At 64.2% G+C, this 17,371-nt stretch overlaps 1 protein-coding gene across 2 annotated transcripts; it reads right to left on the reverse strand.

Moving 5' to 3' along the window:
• Positions 1–302: 302 nt before the first annotated feature.
• On the reverse strand, positions 303–2,943 carry CDKN1C (cyclin dependent kinase inhibitor 1C). 2 transcript variants are annotated; one of them, XM_041773394.1, is made up of 4 exons: positions 2,666–2,943; positions 1,788–2,468; positions 1,100–1,234; positions 303–1,006 (listed from the first exon to the last, which is right to left on the reverse strand). In XM_041773394.1, the coding sequence occupies exons 2-3, from the start codon at positions 2,461–2,463 to the stop codon at positions 1,101–1,103; spliced, it is 810 nt and encodes a 269-aa protein (XP_041629328.1). In that variant the 5' UTR covers positions 2,464–2,468; positions 2,666–2,943; the 3' UTR covers positions 303–1,006; position 1,100. The 2 variants fall into 2 exon arrangements, with proteins under 2 accessions (XP_041629328.1, XP_041629329.1); XM_041773395.1 differs by having other exon boundaries at positions 1,788–2,473; positions 2,666–2,800.
• Between the last annotated feature and the right edge of the window lie 14,428 nt (positions 2,944–17,371).

The following is a 17,371-nucleotide window of genomic DNA, read 5'->3' on the forward strand; positions in this document are numbered from 1 at the left end:
GCCGGGGGAAGCCGTGAGCGGACCCCCAAGTCTCGACGCACAGCGCCCCGCCCCCCGCACGAGAGGGGGCGGAGGGGGCGGGGGAGGGCTGGCAGAGCGAGGGCGGGGCCGCTCATCCCTAAGTTAGGGGCCTGCAGCAGGTGGTGGGAGGCCTGCCCTATCGGGAGAAAGTCCCTGTGGCTTTGGGGCCGATGGCCTAGCAAGTGTTTGGGCTACCCCCTGTGTCCGCTGTCCTATCTCCCTAACTTCTGGGGGAGCCAGAGAAGGGAGCTGGAGGCAGTTCAAGCACACACGGAGCTGACTTGCAGCGTTTTTCGGCCTCTTTATTTAGAACCCGGCGGACGAGGGGCCGGGGCAGTGGTGCAGACGGCTCAGGAACCATTTTTAACAGATTTGTCTTCAAGTTTAAAATAATCATAATAATAAAAAGAGACAGCGAAAGCGCGAAGAGAACTAGCTAGATGGGCTTGTACGGCAGCTACAGCTTGTGAGCGACCCCCTCCCCCCAGAGTCCGCTATAAAAATAAATTTACATTTGTCGATAACCAGATGCGGTGACGTGCCTTTGGCATAACCAATAACCGAGCTATCGCGTGGCAGAGCGGCCCACGCCTCGACATAAATAGAAAATATAAGTTAGTATAACTTTAAAAACTTTTTGTACAAATATACATGTTTTTTTTTCTTTTTTCCTTTTTTTTTCTTTTTTCATTTTTTTTTTTTTTTGCACTGAGTTTCAGCAGAGATTAAACATTTTATATAAATGACTCTTAAAGCTTTACACCTTGGGACCAGTGTACTCCTCGTGCAGAATACATTTAGATATAAAAGACGTTATTAATACATTGCACAGTTTTTTTTTTTTTTAAATTTTAAACACGAAACCGAACGCTGCTCGGTGGCAGCTGCCGCCGGTTGCTGCTACATGGACGGTCCCAGCCGAGGCCCCGCGCTCCTGTCCTGTCCGCTGCCCAGCGGGCTCCCTCAGGGCTCTTTGCGCGCGAGGCTGCGGGAGAGAGGCGCGGTGAGCACGGCGGACCCCGGCCCGGGCCCCGCGGGGCAGCCCTCCCCGCCCGGCCGCGCGCGCGGCCCTACCCACCTCATCGCAGCCGCTTGCGCGGGGTCTGCTCCGCCGAGCCCACGGCCGGGGCGGCGCCAGGCGCGGCGCATCCCGCGGGCACCTCGTTGGACGCCTTGGCCTCGGGCGCGGGTCTCTTGCGCTTGGCGAAGAAATCTGCGGGCGACAGCGCGCGCGGCGGCTCAGGGCGGGGGCGCCGGGAGCGGGGGCCGGGGTGGGGGCGCCGTCCCGCCCGCCCGCGCCGAGGTCCGCGGCGGGTCAGCTTTGTTTACGTCGCCCGCGCAATGTGCTGTGTAAGCACTTCTCCTTGTCCCGCGGCCAAGCCCCCCGGGGCTGCCGCCGCGCTTAACCCCCTCGGCGCCGCGCCCGCCGCGCCCGCCGCGCCCGGGGCGCGGTTCCCTCGGCCCGAGCGCGGGTCGCGCGCCCGGGGGCCCCGAGCCCGCGCTCCCCGGCCCGCCCGCCCGCGCCCGCCGCGCCCGCCGCGCCGCGCCCCGCCGCGCCCCGCCGCGCCCCGCCGCAGCGCAGCCGCGGGGCGGGCCGGGGTGCGGGTGCGGGTGCGGGTGCGGGCGCGGCCGCGCCCTGCGCGCCGCTGGCCCTTTAACGCCACGGGAGGAGGCGGGGACCGAGGGAGGCCCCCGAGGCCGGGGAGCCCGGCCGGCCGGACAAAGCAGGGCCGGGCCGGGCCGGGGCGGGGCCGCGCGGGACTCACCGGAGATGAGAGGCCCCGGCAGCTTCTTGATCGCGGCGCCTCCCGCGGCGGCGGTGGTGGCGGCGGCCGCGGCGTTGGCGGCGGGGGCGGGGGCGGCGGCCGCGGCGTTGGCGGCGGGGGCGGCGGCCCCGGTGGCGGCGGCGGTGCCCGGCGCGGGGCGCCCCGCAATCCCTGAGTGCAGCGGCTCGGCCAGCGGCTCCTGGCTGCGCGGCGGCGGCGGCGGCACCGCCTCCTGCTCGTCGCTCTCCGGCGGCGGCGCGGCAGGGGCCGGGGCGGGGGCCACCGCCGGGCCGCCCGACGGCGGCGCCGGCGCCTCCCCGAGGCCGTCGAGGGGCTCCTCGGCGGGCGGCGCGGGGGGCGGGCTATCGCCTGCGCCCTCCGGGCGGGGCCGGGGCGCCAGGAGCAGGCGGCAGCGCCCCACCTGCACCGTCTCGCGGTAGAAGGCGGGCACGGAGTCGCTGTCCACCTCGGTCCACTGCAGGCGCCCGGGGCCCCGCAGCGGCACGTCCTGCTGGAAGTTGTAATCCCAGCGGCGCTGGTCCTCGGCGCTCAGCTCGGCCAGGCGGATCTGCAGCTCGCGGCTCAGCTCCTCGTGGTCCACCGGCCCGAAGAGGCTGCGGCAGGCGCTGGTGCGCGCGAACAGGGGAAAGGTGCGGCGGGCGACAAGGCGCTCCATCGCCACTGCGCTGCGGAGACACACGTCGAACCTGGCCCGGGGCGGCGCGGGCCCGGGCCGCGGGAGAGGAGAGGAGAGGAGAGGAGGAGGAGGAGGAGGAGGAGGAGAGGAGAGGAGGGCGGAGGCCGGGCGCAGGGGGGACCCCGCGCAGTCGGAGTCCGCATTGGCAAAGGGGCGCGGCGGGAGGGCGGCGCGGCGCTACCTGGCTGTCGGGCCCGGGCTGCTCCTGCGTGTCGCTCGCGGTGTCGTCCGGCCGGCGGCCGCGCCCCCTCGGTGCCTGTCCTCGCCCGCTCGGCTCGCTGGGGCCCGGCGGCACCTACCGAGCGCAGAGCACTTGGCCTGTGGAACGCCCAGCCCTCGCGCGCCCCTTTATACGCGAGGGTCCCACCCCGCCCCCCCGCGCGGGGCCCCGCCGAATTAGCATATGTAGTATTTTCAGTTTCAACAACACCGCGGCGATTGGCCGGGGCCGCTGTGCCCCCGCCCCGCTGGCGGCCCGGCCCCCGCGCGCCGCCCATTGGCAGCGCGCACACACCCTCCGGGGGCGGGGCGGGGCGCGCGGGCCGATTGGCGGGGCGCGGGGCAGTGAGCGGGGCGGGGCCCGAGTTAAAGGGCGCTGCGGGCGGTAACGTGACACCGCGGCGCCCCGCCCCCTCGCCCCATCCCCCCCCTTCCCGCCCCCCTCCGGCTCCTTTGTCTGCTGGCGGGGGCTGCGAGGCGGCGGCGGCGGCGGCGGAGCGGGCGCCCCCTCGGCCGGCGCGCCCTCCTCGGCGCGGCGGGGCCCGGCGTCCGGCCAGCTCCGACTCGCCCCCCGGGGGCGCCGGCCCCGCCGCCCGCGCTCACCATTGGGCCTCCAGCGCCAGCTGACGGGCCTTGAACCCGCCGCGGGCATCTCGTCCCCAGCGGGAGCGAGATGGGGTCTTCGGCTGCCCCCGCGCGGCCTGCCTGCGGCGCCCGGGGCTGGAGTCGCCGGCGGGGTCCCGCGCACCTGGAGCCCTAACACACCTGCTGGCCCTAAGGCCCTCGAACCGCTCTCTCCCCCAAAGGGCCAAGTCTCAGACACCTTGGAGTGCGGGCCCTCAGTCCCTGGAGTCCTAGGGTCTTGGGGCCTGCCCAGCCCTGCCCGGTGGACGGGCACCCACCCCGGGCTATGTCCACCACCTCAGGGACCGGGTGCGAGACACCTCTCCCGCCTCCGCTTGGCCACTCCAGGCTTCGGCCACACAATGCCAGAGGTCGGACTACTCACACCAGCCGGAGGCCGTTGTTCTGGATGGGGTACTGGACAGGGCACTAGAGGCTTCTCCAGCCACGGTGGGCCTGGCTCTGCCTAGCCTAGGGCCTTGACTGGGTATCCTGGTCCTCTGGGGACGCCCAGGTGGGAGGTAGGGGTGAGCGGTGGGCAGCCCTGCTCTAGCTGCTGCTGTAGGAGCTGTACCTGTCTCACCATCCTGGAAGGCTAGCACCCCCTCACTGTGACTAATCAATATCGTTGGGAGAGAATGATGGGGCATGTGAGCCACGGGGCCCTACTCCGGCTGCCAGGGGAAGGGGGAGGGGAAGGACTGGCCAGGACCCAGACCCCTTCCCCCAACACGCGGGGCCTTGCTACAGCCCCAGGTCCTCCTCGGTGGCTCTCATCCCCACTGGGCCAGGTCATGGGAGATGGTAACTCTCTGCAGCTTTCCCTTTGGCCCAGCCTTTTGTGGGGCAGGGAGCCTAGGAAATGCCTCCAACTCCTCACCCCCCCCTGCCCCCCCCACAAGCTAAGAGCAGCCCTGGAGGCCTGGGGGGTGGGCAGGGTCAGGCACCTGCTGGACAGTCCAGCAGAGTCCTGAGCTGTTAGCCTCTGCCCCTGATGAGCCCATGAGCCGAGTAAGAGAAATAAGTCTGCCCGACCCCAACCAGACTGCCTCCCCCACGGGGTCAGGTGGGTTCCAGGACTTCTTAGGGATGGGATGCTGTGAAAGTGTGCAAATGTGTCCTGGAGGAGGTATCCTGGGTGTGGGTGTGCCGAAGGTTGAAGTGAGGGGATGAGACAAACAGGAGTGGGCACTGGCATGGCAGGGCAGGGGGACAGGGCAGGGTGCTGGGCTCTTGATGACAGGACCACAGGCAATGGCTCACGGTTGGTTTTTATTCTGTTCTGTGCACTGGATTCCAAAGTTGCCACAGGGGTAGATGCTACAATTTTGTATCTTCAGGAGCTTAAAGAGGAGCTGATGAAGGTCCCCCAAGCTCTGTGGACTCCTTACACCAGGCTGCTGTCACCCGGCCTGGGGCTGGAAGGAGGCAGGGCCTGGCTATGCCAGCCTCCCCAGTGCCCTAGCCCAGTGGTAACCACAAAATGTGGAACCAAGTGGCCCCCAGGATTTCGCGAGAGGTCTGGATACCCTGGCTCCAGCTGCCCGGGAGGGCAGGCTGGGGAAGCAGCCCACCCGCAGCCCAGATTCAGCCTCCAGGCCGGCCCCCTTCCTAGAAGAAGGAAGCCACCCCACTCCCAGCCCCCGCTCCAGACACTCAGGGGAGCCGGAGCTCTCCTCCCGAGCAGGGACTGGTGCTATGAACACCTGTCTGCCCTCAGCTCCCTAAGGGAGCTTAGTAAATGAGCAGGAGCTGACCCCGCCCTCCCCAAGCACTGTCCAGGACGCAGGTGGGCTTAGAGGGCCATTGCCACTGCCTTTGGTGCCTGCCGTGACACCTCCGTGGGTGCTGGCCAAGTTTAGACAGGAGGGTCCCAGCACCCCTTCCCACCCCCACAGTGACAAAACTAACAGCGTGTGGCATTGAGTTCTGCCTCCAAGGCCTGGGAGTGGCAGACCCACACACCTCGTGTCACACAGTGCGGCAATAGTGGCTGCCATGAGCTGGGACCAAGGATGGCTCTCCTGAATCCCCTTGCTGGGCCTCACCTGTTGTGCAGAGAAAGGAGGGAGCACAGTGGGGAGGGAGCACTGACTCGCCATCATCCTCTTGATGCCTGGCTCTCTCTTTGCTTTCCCTCTAGGCTTTCTGCTCTGATTTCTCCAAAGGCCATGGGCACACCTCCCCTCTTGGCCTCGTTAGGGCCAGGAGGTGACCTATTCTGAGTTTGCGCCCCTGAATCTGGTTACGGATGGTACCCACCGGCTTACTGAGTGGCTGGTCCCGAGCCGGGAATGGGTCTGGAGGAGGACAGCCGAGGAGCTGGGGGCCGGGAGTCTGAGAGAAGGCCCAGGGCTCCACCCCAGGGGCCCCCGAAGCAAGTGAACATCTGTCTGAGTACAGTAACCAAGCTCTACTTGTGTAATTAAAAATATATCCGAAGGAAAAAAGGAAACAAAAGGCATGATGTTTGTACTCTGTGTTGCTGCAAACGGTAGAACCTGAGATGGGGTGCTGGCCCCTGGGGACCAGCCAGGACAGGCTCCCGGGATGCCCCGGCACCCCACATCCTGCCTGCGTGGGAGTGGGGGAGCCCGCATGCAGGGTGAGGGGGTCAGAAACACTGGGCCCCCTGCTGGCTTCTCCAGTGTGCATCTCTGCCCTTCCTACCCCCGTCCAGCAGAGGAGCAACCCAGTAAAGGCACTGTGTTCCCCAAACCATTTCCTCTTCCTCTGAACGAACAGAACAAGACCACATTCCCAGCCCCTCCGCTGCTGGGGGGCCACGGACACAAGCAAAAGCACGCTGCACCCTTTCCAGGCTGGGGCCCAGCAAACCAGCCAAGCTATCCTTCTCCCTCTCATCCCTGCCCTGCCAGCTAGATGGAGGGGTGGGCAGGGGTCCAGGGAGGGACTCCTGGGGACAGCAGAAGCTGTGAATGACCACAGGGAGCTGAGCCAGCAGCCCCACCAGCTCCCTCTGCACACCCTCCTGACAGAGGGGAGTGAGAAAGAAACGTTTATTGCATTTGAAGCCACCAGCCCTCAGGAGTCGTCTGTTACGGCAGCCACCCAACTCCCCCGTGTGGCACGGGTCTGCTTGGGGTGTCGTTTTCTGGATGAGGAGACAGGCCTGGGCAGATTGAAGAAGTTGGTGCAGCTCCAGTGGTTAAGGCAGCTAACCCCCTAACCCAAGCCCTGGCGGGGCCGCTGCTCCTCACAGACTGCCCCCACCCCCAGTGCTGAGGGAGTGGGCCCCTTCTGCACTCCAGGAAACTGAGGCACAGGGAGGTGGGGGGGGGGGACACTCTTGCCCTAGCGAGTGGCAGAGCTGGGTGGGCCGGAAAACGTCCTCGGCCACGTGCCACTGCCTGGTGGCTGACTTCCCCACCGGGTATCCCCAGAGCTCCCTCCTCCTGGGGAGCCACATGGAGCTGCTTCTGGAAGCCCAGAAGGGCAGTCTTCGTACTGGGGCCCGCCCCCCGCGTGCTCCCCGGGACCCTCCGAGGGGTGTCTGCCTGCAGCCCTCTGGGACTGTTTGCCAGGTGGTGTCCCTCCACCCCCAGGAGTGCAGAGGGAGGTTACCCATGCTGACAGCACCAGCTACCCTGAGCCCCCCCTGCACCCGGGCTCAGCTCCTTGCCTCACTTAATCCTTCCAAGAACCCATACAGGGAGGTGTTCTGATGCCTCTTTAGCAAGGGAGGAACCAGAGGCTCAGAGAGGTCGAGCAACCACTCAGCGCTGAGTGGCAGCAGATCCGGTGCCTTTCCCTGGCCCTGAGCCCCTCTCTGAGCATGAAAGCTGGAGAGGAAAGAAAGCAAGAGTCCCCCAAGGGGGGAGCGAGCCGGAGCTGGGCATCCGTGGGGGCTGTGGCCCTGGCCTGGGAGGCAGACCCCTCAGATGCCTCCCATCGGGGAGCTGTTGCCCAGCCCAGGCTGCCCCATCCTATGTAGCTCTTGGCCTGTCCACCGCATATCGCACCCCCTGGCCGTGGGCAGGGCCAGCCCGGGGGGGGCCCAAGCCGCAGCACCCAGCAGTGGCCCTGGACAGGTCCAGCCAGACCCCTCGGGGAGGCTGCTGCCCCTCGGAGCGTCACCTTCTCCTCCGTAAGATGAGGCCTGGAGGCCCCGAGGAGTGTGGAGAGTTAGAGATTAACTAGCCAGCCTCCAGCGACAAGCAGCCAGCCCAGCTTGGAGCTGGGGCTGGCGGGGAGGGGGGGTTTCCTAGCACACTTGGCCCAGGGCCCAGCGCCGGCGCAGCAGCAGCAGCAGCAGCAGCAGCAGCAGCAGCAACAGCGGCAGCAGCAGCGAGAACCTTCCTCCCCGCACTGACTTCCCGCGCTCCTCTCGCCCCGCCCCCAGCCCCCCCAGGACGGGCTGTTCTCGGGGCGGCTGCCAGGCACGTCCTCCGCAGGTGCCGGCCTCCCTCCGGTGACGCGTCCACAGGCCTCACGACGGGAATCCAAAGCTCGGATTACAGGGGCTGCCTTGTGCTCTGGTCCGGGCGGGCCGGGGGTCCTCACTCCCCGGGAATTAGCAGGAGGGGCCGGGCAGGCCCTGGGGGAGGCGCAGAGGGAGCAGGGAACAGCCCCGGACGTGAGGGCTCCGCTGCCCAGTCCCCCAGAACAGGCGGGGGGGCCCCTTCCCCTCTGAGTCTCCAGCAGGAGGACCACCTCCTCCCAGCTTGTCCAGGACTGTTCTGGTTTCAGCACTGACCATCCCAGGAGGCCCGTGACCACTGGTTATCCTAAGCTGCAGACAGACCCTCCTGGGCTCTCCGGGGAGGGGGCAGGTATGCAGGAGGCTCTTAGGACACTTTGGCCAGCTCAGAGCCCCACCGGGCTTCCCTCCTCTGCACCACAGAACACACACTGGGCAGGTCCCCGCAGCTCAGAGGCTCACCCTGCCAAGGAAAGAGCTGGGGAAATGAATGTGGGTGAGTGGATGCCCCTTCCTGGGTCTCATTCCACCGTGCCCCTGACTTCCTGCCCGGTCTCCTTGAGCTAGGGGGACCCCTGTGAGTCAGCCTCTCCTGTTCACAGGGGACACAGGGGATCCCAGCTCCCACCCTGCTTCCAACACACCCACACGGCGTTCAGAGAAGCTGGAGAGCCAGAGAGGAGACGAGAAGGCCTCCATCTGTACCCCCACCCCTCGTGGGTTCAGAGCCCTGGCCCTGCAGTTATGAGGAACAGGAGCTGGGAGCCCACATGCCCACCAGGCCCCGGGGCGGGGTCTCCCTGGGCCTGTGCTGGACCGGGCAGTATGGGAGCTCCTTGCTCCCGCCACAGCCCCGGGCAGGCCCCAGAGCAAGTTGGCCACCACGGCCAGGGAAGGAGAGCCTTCCCCACTTCGTTCATTCCCCTTGGGTTCCCATTGCCCTTCCCCCAGCAGGGTTTCAAAGGTGCACCGTGGTTGGTGGGGACGGAGGCCAGGAGGTAGAAGCAGAGTCCTGGCCTGTCCTCCCGATGCCCTGCAGGCCACACAGAGTAGGGGCTCAGCGGAAGAGGTGCCTGTCCCCTCCCTCCCTCGATGGCCCTGGCAGGGTCTGAGGGGCTCCTGAAGCCTCCCTCCGAGGTGACCGCCCCTGAGCCCCGAGGGCATCCAGCCTCAGGCCCTGAGGCCTAAAGCTGGACGCCTGCTGCCCCCTGGTGTCCGTGACTGGCACTGCAGCCAGGCGCCCGCCCACCTGCCCGCAGGCAGGGAACCCGGAGAGCCCGGGGAGAGCCCGGGTCACCCCCGAGCAGCCCTCAGCACCCCCATTCATCCCTCACTTGGTGGGGAATTTGGGCAAGGGCCTTGCTCTCTGGGACCGTAAGTCTCCTCGAGTTTAAATGAGGAGGGGCTACCCAAGGTGGCCGGTCAAGGCTGTGCTGGGGGAAAGCCCCGTTTTCAAAAAAAAAAAAACCCTCTCCCCTCGGAGTTTGGGGAGGCTGTCACTCACACTTCTCTGGGAAAGAACACACGACTTTCCTCTTCTCTGGTGAGCAGGGGTCAGGGGGCCAGGGGCCCAGGAGCAGGGAGAGGAGGGGAGTGTCCACCAGGTAAAGACCCACAGTAAGGGCTGGCCCCTCTGGGCCCCTTCCCTTTCTTCCTCAGCCCCAGCCCTTCTTCCCCTTCCTGCGCTGTCCCCCCCCGCCATCGCCCTCTGTCTGCTGTCCCTCCATCAGTGCTGCTGGCCAAGGCCCCGGGCGGTGGAGAGTACTGAGGCTGCCTGGGCCTCCTCGTTAGGCCTGCCCTTGCCTTTGGGCCCAGACGGCTGCCGGCTGACACTCAAGCATAACACCGTCCATCGGTCACAAGAACAACCCGGCTCCAGCTGCTTCTCACAATGGTGCCCACCGAAGCGGTCACCTGAAGTCCAGCTCTGGGCATGGAGCCTGGCCCCTGCTGGGGGAGCAGCATACAGGAAAGCAGGCCTGATGAGAAGTGTGTGCCCCAGAGTCCCCCAGCTTCCCTCCACAGATGAACCTGAAGGAAACCCCATGGCCAGGAGGGAGGGCCTGGGTCTGCCTCCCAGCTGCCCACGGCCAGGTACAAAGCCTGATCTAGGATGGTGGGAAGCAGGAGTACAGCAGGAGCCCCCATCAGAGCCCACCCGAGGACTGGGATGAAGAGGGGAATCTGGGAAGGGCAGGGGTCCCAGGCAGAGAGGTGGCCAAGCCCAGCATGGCTGGTCCCAAGTAACCCCAGAATGAGCCAGATGGCCAGGGCTGGCTTCAGTGGCCAGGAGTGCGGGCCTGGGACTCCAGCCTGGGAGCTGGTGACATCTCAACGGCATCGAGGAGCACAGGAGGCTTCCAGCTTGGGGTCCAGGGTCCTGAGATTTAATGGTGGCATCAGGTGCCATGAGTAGAGGTTGGAAGGGGGGCAAGGAATCAGTGAAGTCAGGCAGGCAGGAAATCATGGTGGCCCCAGGCCAGAGCAGACGTGGGTCCTGGAAAGACAAGGTCAGAGGGTGCTGGGACCCTGGGGTATGGTGCATGACTAAGGAGAGGCCAGGAGGGGTTGGGAAGGATGGTTGCAAGAGGTACCTCCATGATGCTGGGTGCCCCTTTGCTGGGGGGACAGAGGGGATGACCCTAGCCCACAGCCACCCCCAGAGTGTGGGTGGGCCCGGATTCCTGCTCGCGGCCACGTGGCTTTTCCACCTCTGGCCACTCCATGCCCGCAGTATTCTCGTGGTGAGGGGGCTGGGGCAGGGAACAAGGGAGGGGGCACTGCCTGGCCAAGCACAAGCCTTTGTGCTTTAGAGTCAGAGCAACTGCCTCTTACTGGCTGTGTGACCCTGGAGAAGTCACTTAACCTCTCTGTATCTCTGTTTTCTCACCTGTAAGGCTCCTGATGGGGCTCGGGGGCCATGTCCACATGAGCCTGGCACAGTGGTCGGCACCCTCCTTGTCCTAGAGTGGCAGGCAATCACAGCCCCAACACCAGTGGCACCTCCAGCTGCCACTGTAATTTAAACTGGACTTTTGCTCTGAGCACAGGGACGTGGGCTGGTGGGGAGATGCAGACCCCAACACGGGCACGCATGCCCCCCACCCAGTCACAGGCAGTCCCCTAATAACTTGTCAGGCAGAGCAGAATGGTCTTTACACACTAGGCAGCTGGACAGTGCCACCGTCCCCTCCAGAGCCCAGAGGCCCATGGGATGCAGGTCATTCATCATGACTGGTGGCCTGGCTCCACTGAACACTCAGACCCATCCCACCCAGCTGTGTGCATGCCCAGTGCTCAACAGGGTCCTGAGCCAGCCCCGGCTGGATGCTGGTCGGCACCCAGCTGCTGCTGGTGGCACCCTCTCTGTGCTGGGCAGCCCCGTGCATGCACCTTATATGCCAGTTATCTCATTAATCCTCCCAGACGGCAGATATGGTCCTGTCCAGTTCACAGACGGAGATACAATCTTGAGAGCACAAGCCCCTTGTCAAGACCTGGAATGCACACGGGCTGCTGGGGTTTTATGGTTGGAGCCTCCCTGAGGAGCCCCCTGCCCCGGATGCTCTGAATTCTGATTTATGGAAAATAGTGAAGCAAGTGACTGCCTTTGGGTTGGACATTAGCTATGGTAGCCTGGCAGGCCCCTGTTGGCAGTGTGACCTTGAGCAGGCCCTCCTCCTCGAATGTCCAATCAGGTTCTAGGCTAGGAGTGTTTCCCTGGGACCTCAGGGGGGGGGCCTCCCCTCCAGGGGCTTCCAGGCTGGTGGGTGGAGTCAGAAACAGGTGAATAAGCCAGGGCAGGTTTGGGGCTGCTGGGTGCAGAGGGGCCAGCTGCCTGATGGAACAGGCTCTGGGGAGGGTTTTCAGGGCCGTGACTCGTGCTGAGTCCCGTGGGGGCCAGGGGCAGAGTGGATGCTGGGGCTATCACTCACTCTTCTTCAGTTCACTCGAGATGTGTGCAAGAGCCAGCCATTCCTGGAATGGAGCAGGGGCCCAGGAGCCTTGGGGTGGGAGGCACCAGGTCCCCTAGAATCTTGCCCAGCCGGGTGCCAGGGTGTCCGGAGTGTGGAAGGGAAGCCAATGTCGGTGTGGTGGCCCCCAGCAGACACCAAACAGCCAGGCACCTTAAAAGTGCCATCCAGGCAGGGGAAGGTGGCCGGGTGACAGCCACGGAGTTCTCCAGAGTAGGAAGGGGTTTGTGAGTTTGTGACTTCTGGTTTCCTGAAAGTTCTTCCTGCTTCTTTCTGGATGGATTCTCTATTGAGTTTCCAATGGACAGAGGTTCTAGAAGACACCAGATGTGGGATTAGATGGTCAGAACATGGTGTTGCCTCTTCCAGATGGTGCTTGGAAGAGGTTTGGGTACCTAAGAGGCATTTGCAGACCTCCAGGCCCCACCCCCCAGGCATGTGTTGTTGGGAGACCAAAGCCCCGGGGCTCATGAAGAGGAGTGTATTCCTGCCACACATCCTGCCTTGGTTTCCCCACTGCAGCCTGGTGGACAGGTGCGGAGCTGCTCTCTCTGAGGCCTGCTCCCCTGGGAAGTTCAAAGGCCTGTGTCTTCCTGCATCCGGACTGCCCTTCCGCCCTCCCACACCCCCTCAGAGGCCCTTGCCAGGGCAGACCACCAGCTGCTGGCCACTTCCCCTCCGGCCTCCCTGGATGGACACCCCCTCCTTTGAAGCTGTTCCTTCCCGAGTACGGAAGTCAGGGTGAGGCGTCCCTCGAGGGTGCTGGAGGTGGGGACCCCATGACCTTGTGGTTCTCACCCAGCGTCCTCCCTCCCTCCCTCAGGCCAAGGTCCAGCATGAGTCTGTCTGGCCTCCAGGGATCCATAAAGGGAGAGTGACCAGCCATCCAGGTTTGTCCCCATTTTTACCTGGAAAGCCCCATGTCCCAGAAACACCTCAGGCCAAGTCTGAGTTTCCCAAGACAGGGTCCCCTGTTCCTCCTCTGTTCTGGTTGCCCAGACCATTGTGGGACGAAGGGGACCTGACCACCCCACACTGTCCCACTGGAGAGTCCCAGGTCTCCAGTCTGCAGGCCTCCCACCACGGACGCCTCCAGCAGCCTGCTGGGCCCTGGAGTGAGGGACCCTGTGTCCCAGCACACAGCCCGGAGAAGAGCAAAGCCCAGTGTGAGCCCGGTGAGCGCTTGTGCGTCCCAGGACCCCAGCTTCTCCCCCCTGAGCAGGCTCCTGCCCTCATTCCACCTGATTCTGGGGTCGCTGGATCACCAGAGGCCGGTGGAGAAGCCCCCTGGGGATGTGGCCATGCTATAACCTAAAGGCTTCAATCCCACACACTTACCTAGAGGGTGAGTCAGAACCGACCCAACATTCAGCTGGAGAGAACCAGCCTTGGACAAGGCGCAGCCCCCCCAGGCTCCCGCCCAGACCCCGACCCCAGCAGCCTATTTGCAGACTCCAGCTCTGGAAGATTCCTTGGCACCTGCCAGCACAGCCCCTTGTGTGGCACCTGCAAAATGACTCTGCCCTCTAAGACCCTAAACCAAACAGCCCCTGGGAAGGAGCTGGTGAGCCAAGGCCCCCCGCCACCCGCAGTGGGCTGGGGCGCCCCTTATAAGGCTCTGACTCCCAGGACAGCGCACCAGGTGGAAGCAGGAGCCGCACACCCTCCCCCAAGCTGAGGCCCCAGCACAGACGCGTCTGACGCCCCTGCTGGCCGCGGCCCGGAACAGCACCTCCGCGGTCCCGCCGCCGACCGGGTCCTGCCACCAAAACCCCGGGGCATCCCTGAAGAGGCAACGCTTGAGGTGGGCCCTCGGGGAGTAATAGCAGAATGAGCACCGCTGACCTCTCATCGACCCTCAAAAGGGCTCATCTCCCGAGGATGGTGCCCGAATTCAAGCCTCCAGCTCAGACCGCGGCTGCAAACCACACTCTCCTGCAGCCTGCACTGACCCACGTCTCCGCCCACCTGGGCATGGAGTTCCAGCATGTTCTCCCTGGAGAAACCCCCACCTCCTGGCTAATGGCAGGCCATACTGCAGGTGCTCTCTTGGCCCCGCCCCGTCCATCAGGACACCAGCTCTTCCTTCCCCAGGTGTGCAGAGTCCCGCCACCCCCTCCGCTGCCCCCTCACCCTACTGGGACAGCAAGGCTCCCTGTGCTGGCCCTTCCCCCCACTTCCCCCTCGTCTGCCCAGTCCCTGATCTGCACATCAGCCAGAGGCTCCTTCTGGAAGAACATAAGGGAAGCTCAGAATCCTGCAGTGGCTCCGTTGCAGAGCAAAACCCACACGCTCACAATCACTACGTAATTTACCTATCACACATACTGGGTATTATCTACCCCCTCACACATACACACACACACACATGCACACACACAGCACACATACATGCACACACCTGTACATATGTGTGTACGTGTATACATGTGCTCACATATATGCACGCACATGCATATACATATATGTGGTGTACTTGCACACCCATGTGTCTACCAGCATACGATTGCACATGCACATACATGCATGCACATGCGTACATGCACCTGTGTGCACACGCACATGAACATACGTGCACTCTCAGGCTCACTATAACAAGCCACACCGGGGCAGTCACATTTGTGGGTTGAGTATCCCCAGCACCTGGCCCAGAGCTCAGCGCACAGTGGGTCCTCAACAAGTGCCGGTCGGCCTCAGCAAGGCTGCCTATTGTGCAGCCCATCCCCAGTTCGGATGCCTGGGCAGGCCCTTGGGTCCTGCCAGCTCTGGGAGACACCCATGGGTCTCACCCTCCAGCATACCTAAGCCAGAGGGACCCTCCCCAGGGCACACCTCCCCTTCACCCCGTGCGTCCCCCTCCCAACCCTCTGGGGCTCCCCCGGGGCCTTACTGTGGCCAACCAGACCCTCAGAGATCTGGCCTCACCATCCCTCTCCAGAATTAAGTCTAGCCCCATACACACCTTTGCCCCCACCCCATCAAAGGTTCTCAGCTTTCAAAACACCTGAAGTTGGGCTCAGCTCTCAGTCTGGCAGGCCCTTCCTGCACCTGGCCAACCTTCGCTTATCCTCAAGACTCCTCCTTATCCTCCTGTCACCTCCTCTGAGATGCCCTCCTCCCTAACCCCGCCCCTGATTCCTGCAGGGGCCTGGATCAGCCTTGCCCAGGAAAATTGTGGCTCTGGGGCTGGGCGCGGGTCCTAGAGAAGTGCCCGGTGAGTGCTGAGGGGCCGAGTGGGCAGGGCAGGCTAGCCTGGAGAAGGAAGAGCCATTGGGGCTTCCAAGTTCCCCCACTCCTCTCTCCTCCTGCAGCCCAGAGGGCAGTTTTCCCACACTCTCAGCACCAGGAAGCTCCCCGCCCACACGGAGGAGCTGGTTCATGACAAATACTCAGGTAGAGCCGATTACTGCTGCTCCAACCAGTTCCAAGCTCTCCAAGACCCTGCTGGACGCAGGAGGAAGGGAGGTGAGTAACCAGCTCCTTCCTGCCCACCCCACGTGCTCTGCAGTGGCCTCGGGCTCCCTCACATGCCCTGGGGCAGGCTGCAGACTCTCACTCCTCCCTCTCCTGCCTCCTGACCCCCAACTCCTGCCCAGAGAACCCAGAAGGAGCCAGATGATGTCCCGGCCTCCTGACCAGGTCTGTGGCCTTGGGGGGTGTGGAGCCTCCTGGAGACAGTCCCATCCCCTACCTCACCCTCACAGAGCACTGAACCACCTGGACTCCAGTCCTCCTCCCAGGGCTCCTGCATTTCACACACCGTCCCCGTCACCCCAGGGCAACCCTTCCTGGAAGTTCTGGGAACTCCCTGCTGGTCCACCTGCCCCGGCTCTGGGCTCTCAGTGCAGCCCCTGAGGCTGGCAGAGAGCAGGGGGGCCCTTCCCCAGGTACAAACACAAGTCCCCCATTTCCACCATGGGGATGGAGTTCTTCCTCAAACAGAGGCCCGCTATGTGGGGGGTGCGGTGTGAGCCACACCCCCTGCTGACCTAGGCCAGATGGCCCCTGTCCTGAAATCAGGCCCGCTATAGGGCCCCAGGCTCCCTGGCTGTGCCCCTAACAGCTGGGCGTTGGTTTCCCCCCAGCTGTCCCTGGGCACCCCAGGAGGACCTTGGTGGCTGTCGGCTCCACCTGGCTGGGCTCCTCGGAACTGGCAGTTTTCTGCTCCGTTGAGCTGTAGTTAACAAAAGGCTGAGGGGACTTTGGCTTTGACATCTGGGCCTGTGGCCTGGCGCCGGGGGCGGGGCCACCGTGTCCTACACCAGCATCCGGTTCCTTATCTGGGGAATCATGTCTGATTCCAAGGGGGCATCTGTGTGCTCCCGAGGACTCCACAGGGGATCGGGATCAGGGGCTGTAAGCATTCCACTGCCCCCCCAAGCCCTCCCCCACCCCCAGGGACCACTTGAAGCCAGGTGTACCTGCATTCCGTGGGTCTCTGCTGGCCCCGACCAAGGGGTGAAATGGCAGCTGAGTGACATGAGGGATTGATCCACTGGTCTGTAGGGGGAGGTGGGGAGAGGGCTCAGGAGCTGTTTCCAGAAATGCCCCATTCCCCAGCCCCTCCTCTGGGTCTCTGTGCAGACAGTGGGGGCAAGGGGCAAACAAGGATCCCTGCCCTCCTCCCCCTCTCCCTTCCTTCCCTCTACTTGTCTCCTCTCCTATCCTTTCCTGCGCTGTCCCCGGTCCCTCTGCCTTGTCCTCCTCCCACTCTGTCCACCCGATGTGTGGACTAGACACCTGGCCCCCTTCTAGAAGTCAGACTCCCTGCCTCCCCCACCAACCTGGAAGAAAAGCTGTGGGGGGAGGCACCATGCCCCTCGAGACACGTTGGGCCAGAGTCCCTGGCACCCCAGGAAGGCTGGTGTCCCAGGTACCCAGAGAGCAGGGGTACCCAAGCCCAGCAACGGAAGGGCCAGGCCAGAGCCCACCCCAGGAGAGCTCACCCCACTGGATCAGAACCCTAGGATGAGGCAGGCACCAGAGCTCACTCTGGCAAGGGCATCCCCTGGCGTGCACTCATTGCAGTGTGGAGCCTCTGAGCAGCCAGCCGGGTGCCCCTGACCTGAGGCTCTCAACCTCTACCCGCCTCCCCCAGCCTCCCTGAGCCTGGAGGGGGAGGGTGCCAGAAGCAGCAGTCCTGGGCTTCCTCCTGCTGTCACCCAGGCTGGACCCCAGGCTCTGAAGCCCACCCTTGGGGCAGGGGCTTCTGTGGAGCCACAGAATTGAGTTTCTGCCAGCTGGGGGGCTGGAGAGCAGACCTCGCCCTGCAGCAGAAGGTACACAGAGCTGCCCTGCCTGGGGGTCCTGGAAAGCTAAGCTGTATCCCCCACCGCACCCTCAGGCCACTCCCGATGCCCCCTTGGGGTGTGGCTGGGGGATTGGGGGCGGGGGGGTAAACCTTCCTCTAGAACTGCTCCATCGTGGTGGGGGGTACACTGTGGGCCTAAGGAGCCGCTCTCCCAGCAACAGGGCCCCAAAAAACAAGGCCCACACATGCGGGAGGCACCTACCTGAACTGCAGCCAGCAACCATCTGGGCCTCTAAAATGGGGCTCCCCTCATTAAATGGGGTGCTGGTGCCTTCCTGTGTAAGGCACGTGGGGCACAGAGCCTGGCCCCCACAAGCC

The sequence above is a fragment of the Vulpes lagopus genome, chromosome 11 (genome assembly GCF_018345385.1).
Source record: "Vulpes lagopus strain Blue_001 chromosome 11, ASM1834538v1, whole genome shotgun sequence".
Lineage (NCBI taxonomy): Eukaryota > Metazoa > Chordata > Mammalia > Carnivora > Canidae > Vulpes > Vulpes lagopus.

What these genes read in the sequence shown, in the direction of transcription:
- CDKN1C (XM_041773394.1), bottom strand. Translation starts at nt 2,463, where the DNA reads ATGGAGCGCCTTGTCGCCCGCCGCACCTTTCCCCTGTTCGCGCGCACC. An exon ending in GCCGGGGCCTCTCATCTCCG is followed by an intron (nt 1,235 to 1,787) that starts GTGAGTCCCGCG and finishes TGTCGCCCGCAG; the next exon opens with ATTTCTTCGCCAAGCGCAAG.